This window comes from Notolabrus celidotus, chromosome 13 (assembly GCF_009762535.1).
Source record: "Notolabrus celidotus isolate fNotCel1 chromosome 13, fNotCel1.pri, whole genome shotgun sequence".
NCBI classification, from domain to species: Eukaryota; Metazoa; Chordata; class Actinopteri; order Labriformes; family Labridae; genus Notolabrus; species Notolabrus celidotus.
Window position 1 is genome coordinate 2,842,714 of NC_048284.1, and position 6,000 is coordinate 2,848,713.

At 44.6% G+C, this 6,000-nt stretch overlaps 1 protein-coding gene across 2 annotated transcripts in view; it reads left to right on the forward strand.

The window, feature by feature from the left end:
• Positions 1-957: 957 nt before the first annotated feature.
• The window catches only part of si:ch211-243j20.2 (uridine-cytidine kinase-like 1), a 38,263-nt gene continuing 33,220 nt past the window's right edge, over positions 958-6,000 (forward strand). Inside the window, exons 1-2 of one of the 2 annotated variants that reach the window (XM_034699948.1) lie at positions 958-1,091; positions 4,718-4,926. In XM_034699948.1, coding sequence (XP_034555839.1) covers positions 1,003-1,091; positions 4,718-4,926 — 298 coding nt within the window. In that variant the 5' untranslated portion in view covers positions 958-1,002. The remainder of the gene's footprint in view (positions 1,092-4,717; positions 4,927-6,000) is intronic. The other variant, XM_034699949.1, reaches the window with a different exon arrangement.

Consider the following 6,000-nt stretch of genomic DNA (forward strand, 5'->3'; position numbering starts at 1 on the left):
TCATTCATTCGGACGGCGCTCATGCTGCGTTCACGTTCTACTGGGAGAGTGGGAGAAACGTCAATCCAGTCAAGTTAAAATACCTATCTGATTTAATCAGCCTGTTATTTTATTTTAATTTTGCAGAAAGTTGCTTTAAAAAAGAGTGAAGTATATTTTGTGATGTAGCAATATGTTGAACAGTATTTTCCACAGAACAAAAAAAATATTCCATGTTCCTGCTTTTTAAGGCTTATTCATAATTATTTAGATTATTTAAAGAAACTATTCAAATAAACAAATCAGCAACATTTTTGTGTGACATCCTGTATCCAAATTAGTGAATTAGAGCTGTTTGCATTTTTTTTTTCTTTACAGATTTTTGTCTGAATATTACAGAGCCCCTGAGGTCATAAAAGTGTTCTTATTTCTATATTGTGTACAAAAGAAAATAACTTGAGCACAGAATAATTATCTTGTAGGAACAAGTTATTATAGTGTGCACCAATAATTATTTAGTGTGCATAAATGATTATCTTGTTGGAACATCCTATCAAATAACTAATTTGATAGGATCTTATGGACTCGAGATAATTAATTGCTCCCACAAGACCATAACTTGTGAGCACAATATGAAAATGAAACTTTTTCGGACTTCAGGGATTTATCTGTTTTTGTTTCATTTATTTGTTTGTTTGTTGTTAGGGTGTACAGAATATAATGTACTTTATTCATCTCCCAAGGGGGAAATTCAGTTTTATATGTGTCAGTATATGTGTATAATGTAAAAAGTAATTAAAACGTATACAGTGAAGAACTTCAGGGACTCCGTAAAATATTTATATTGTGTCCAACACAACACAACACATATAAATATCCGATTTCCTACTTCAAGGGTGCGGGATAAGACTTGGGGAAAAATGTGTCCGATTACCTTAAACACACCACCAGTTTACGTGCTCCCCCTGACGTCATGACGCTCCCAGTGTTTGGTTTCCGCGCCGCGCGCAGACCTGAGCCGACATGGAGACAACAAGCAGCGACAGCAAACCAGAAGAACCGAAACCAGAGGGGGGACCGGACGAGGACCGGTCCATGTCCAGGTCCGACAGGTAAAGATCCTGAAGGAGGAACCTTTGAGACCGACATGTGTGAAACTGTGGAGATTAAAGGGAGACTGGGACATGTTTAGCTAGCTGACGCTGCTAGCTGCTAGCTTCTACTGTCATGTGTGTCTGCAGCAACAAAGAGGAACAGACTGATGGATAAAGATCTATAAGACAATAAGGATCAATATGTCTCTGTTTAAAGACACAGGTCACTGACTTTAGTTTGTTTTTATACCTTTCTGTGGTTCTGTTGACATTAAATATCATCCTCCTGCTGCAGATGATCCACTAACGGTCTGTTTATAGTGGAAATCTGACTGTTTATACTCAAAACTGAACAAGACAACCTTTTTAATGCAGTATAATATTATCTCCCTTCATGATATGGAGTCATTTACCTACAAGTATTATTAAAGTTACATTAAATGTGTCTGTTTGGTCCCAACACCCATGGTTTTAGCAAACAAGGGTATCTCTACCTCTCATTCAGGACACGTAGCTCTCAGGATGTGCAGGGATCAGGTGTCTGTGTGGGATCAGGTGTCTGTGTGGGATCAGGTCTGCAGACGTGTCTGTGTGGGATCAGGTCTGCAGACGTGTCTGTGTAGGATCAGGTCTGCAGACGTGTCTGTGTGGGATCAGGTCTGCAAACGTGTCTGTGTGTGATCAGGTGGGATCAGGGTTCTGTGTGGGATCAGGTCTGCAGACGTGTCTGTGTGGGATCAGGTCTGCAGACGTGTCTGTGTGGGATCAGGGTTCTGTGTGGGATCAGGTCTGCAGACGTGTCTGTGTGGGATCAGGTGGGATCAGGTGTCTGTGGGATCAGGTGTCTGTATAGCATCAGGGGTCTGTGTAGGATCAGGTCTCTGTGTGGGATCAGGTGTATGTGGGATCAGGGGTCTGTGTGGGATCAGGGGTCTGGGTGGGATCAGGGGTCTGTAGACGTGTCTGTGTGGGATCAGGGGTCTGTGGGGGATCAGGGGTCTGTCTGGGATCAGGGGTCTGTGTGGGATCAGGTCTGTAGACGTGTCTGTGTGGGATCAGGTCTGTAGACGTGTCTGTGTGGGATCAGGGGTCTGTGTGGGATCAGGGGTCTGTGTGGGTTCAGGTCTTTAGACGTGTCTGTGTGGGATCAGGTCTGTAGACGTGTCTGTGTGGGATCAGGGATCTGTGTGGGATCAGGGATCTGTGTGGGATCAGGTCTGTAGACGTGTCTGTGTGGGATCAGGGATCTGTGTGGGATCAGGGATCTGTGTGGGATCAGGGGTCTGTGTGGGATCAGGGGTCTGTGTGGGTTCAGGTCTGTAGATGTGTCTGTGTGGGATCAGGGATCTGTGTGGGATCAGGGGTCTGTGTGGGATCAGGGGTCTGTGTGGGATCAGATCTGTAGACGTGTCTGTGTGGGATCAGGGGTCTGTGTGGGATCAGGTCTGTAGACGTGTCTGTTTTGGATCAGGTCTGTAGACGTGTCTGTGTGGGATCAGGTGTCTGTGTGGGATCAGGTCTGTAGACGTGTCTGTTTTGGATCAGGTCTGTAGATCTGTCTGTGTGGGATCAGGTCTGTAGACGTGTCTGTGTGGGATCAGGTCTGTAGACGTGTCTGTGTGGGATCAGGTGTCTGTGTGGGATCAGGTCTGCAGACGTGTCAGTGTGACTGAACCAGGATGTGGTCCAGCTGAGGGCAGAGCTTTCCTTCCAAGAATCATATCAGAATAATATTCATGTCATGTCCTCTATTGCACTGAATCCCATGTGATGCAGGTCCTAGAGCCAGGTATGATCCTGTGAGGAGTTCTTGAATCATTCTAAAACAGGCAGAAATGAATAATGGTGCCTTTATGTGACTTACCAGTAACAGGTGTGTCTGAAATGCACAGAAATTAAAATTCTTGGCTGAAACCGAAAATGAGGAAACCAAGACCGAAAACCGAAACACTGAAACAGCAGAATGAATCATTATGACAATTATTAGTACAGTTGCATTTCTGGCTCTGACTGTGTACTAACCACTAACATCAAGGATCTCATTGAACACATCAGACAACCAGGGTGCCTGCCCCTCATCTGGTTCAGAGAGACCAGTCCTTTATTCTGCACTCTGTTCTCCTTCTCCTGCACTTTTGGGCCATTTTCGGTCGAAATTTTTCGGTGGCCGAATTTTTGGTGCATCCCTACCATCAACCCTTAAAACAGTAACCTACATTGAAGGCTTATTAATAACAGTTTGAATAACAATATACATTTTAACAGAAGGAAAGATGAAAAAATGAAACGATTTCTCCTTAAAAAAGCATCAGGCTGATGTGCCCTAAGGTCTTAAAATGACACGACTACAGCTAAAATACCTTGGACCACCCAGTGCAAATCTTCATGCCTCTCTTACTGTATGTCTTGAAAAGTAGTACTTGAAAAGTTTGAAAATTGACCTTAAAGGCCCTGTGAGAAGTTTTGAACTGGCTGAGAAACAGACTGAAAATGATACTGATGCCTCTTTATGACCTTCAATAGCAAACAAGACCATCAGCAACAACACTGGCACCTTCTCTGTTGTCATTTTTGATGCCTGAAACCGCCCTGAGGGGGTAGGTGTCAGACCAGATGATGGACATCTCACTTCAGAAACAGCCTTTATTCGTGGAAAATAATCACATTGCCTGATAAAGTTGACTGCTAAAAGACAACAGGATGAGGCTTTTGTTGAAAACACTACTTTTGCATGTACAGGACAAGAGATAGGAGGTATCACTTTGTCCACAAGGGGGCGCCAGAATCGATACAAAACAAAAGTTCCTCACAGCAGCTTTAAAAGTCCAGGAAAAGTACTTGAATTTGACCATGAAAGAAGTGTACGAACCCTGTTAATACTGTAACAATGGGTGTTTTTCATTGAATGTCTGAGCCACATGATGACAGCCTTACTCATGTGAACGTTGGCCCCCGCCCTGTGCTGTGTCCAGGGGCAGCGGTGTGATTTCCTGGGGAGGGTTTGGCTAGTTCTTCCTCCCTCCCCCTCAGACACACCGACAGCATCGCTGTGGAGAGAACACGGAGACTCTGGAGTGCACTGATATCTCTTATCTCTCTGCAGGACAGAGGAGGATCTGCAGGTCCACAAGAGGTTTGAAAGGAGGACCTGCTGGACTGATAAGATAATTGGCAGTTTTAAAAATGTAGGTCTGACAGTTAGCCTCTCTGAACCTGCAGATTCTACAAAACGACTTAAATGCCTGTTCTGGAGCAGCAGGAGCGGGGCCAACTATGAGCTTACAGGGCAAATCTGATGGCAGGCGCCATACAGACAATTCAACAAGGGACCATGAAGGCTGCAGACCTCAGGGACCAGAACAGATCCACGTCTGATCAGAGAAGATCATGACTTCATTCTAAAAAGGGGTTCAAGGTTCACTCTTTAGACTTACATTCCCTCCCCTGGTCCCTGGAAATAAATCACACTCATCATAAACTTTCTGACCAATCAGGAGTCTTCTTGCTACAGATGGAACTACACTGAACCTGGTTTCTGTGTCCTCTATTTGAAGTCCAGTAAATAGAGACCAGCAAACCAAACCAGTACTCTAGAGTCCAGCTGCTGCTCTCTGATCTCCCCATCTGTCTCTCTTCTCTTTCAGCGGGAGTGGAGACGACTCCTTGGACAGCATCTCAAACTGTATCCCCCGCTGCCCTTTGACCCCGTCTTTATCGCCACAAAAACGGACCACAAGCCGGTCTAAGACGGAGCCTCCTCTGCTGAGGACCAACAAACGGACCATCTACACCGCTGGGAGACCGCCGTGGTACAACGTCACCGGGACCACCTTCAAAGAGGCGTTCGTTATCGGTGAGAAACCAAACAACCTTTCTATAGAGCCAATCAGAGCAGGTCTAGACCGTCCTCTATGTTCTATTATTAACAAAGACCCAACATGAAGACTTCCTGCTGATCAGCACATTGCATCATCCGCCCTGCAGCAGTAAAATCAACCATGGCAGGAAGTGTGTGTGTGAGTGTGTATTTGGCGTTCATGGAGCTGATGTTGCGTAGTGAAACACATCAGATGGGCACGAGTGGACGTGCACGGAGGGAGAGGTGGACATTATCTTTAGTAGGTAATCTGTTATTGTCAGTGGAGCGCAGTGATGGTTATAATTTCACAGTCGGCTGTACTGTAGTCGATGTGGTTCAGATTCAGACTGGAACAGGAGGAGACTGGAGAGACGGAGCACGTAGAGAGAGGGAAGACTGCTGTAAAGGTCAATGAGAGAAGGAGTAAAGAGGAGGAACTGACAACATTTACTCTCACAAAGGTTTCATCAACTTTAGGTTAGTTAATGTATCCGCGGTTAGCTCGCACGCTACGTACATCCGTTAGCTTTTTGTAGAGCTGTTCCAAAGAGAAGAGACAGTAACAGGCAGCGTGTGAGTACACAGAGAGAAACCACAGTGTTCGTTCAGAGCCCTGAAGGTGTTTTTGAAGTACCATCAGCTGTACTGTCATGGTGCTACTGTTGCTACTCCAGACAACCAATCATACGCTAGATAAGAAGGGGCCGGTCTTCCAGGTAACCAGGAAAAAAAGATGTTTATTGGATGTCCGTCACAGAGACAAAGAGGCTAGTTTTTTAAGTGGTAGTAGTAGTAATCATGTTAGTAGTTGCAGTAGTAGTGGTGGTGGTGGTAGTATCTGTAGTAGTAGTAGTAGAAGTAGTAGTGTATTAGTGGTAATAACAACAGTAGTGTAGTATTAGTGGTTATTGCAGTTGAAGTAGTAGTAGAGGAAGTAGTAGTAGTACTATTGGTAGTAGAAGTAGTAGTAGTAGTAGTATTGTAGTAGTCTAGTAGTAGTAGTGCTGATGGTAGAAGTAGTAGTTCATACTAATAGTAGTAGTAGTAAAGGGAATGGTAGTAGTATTG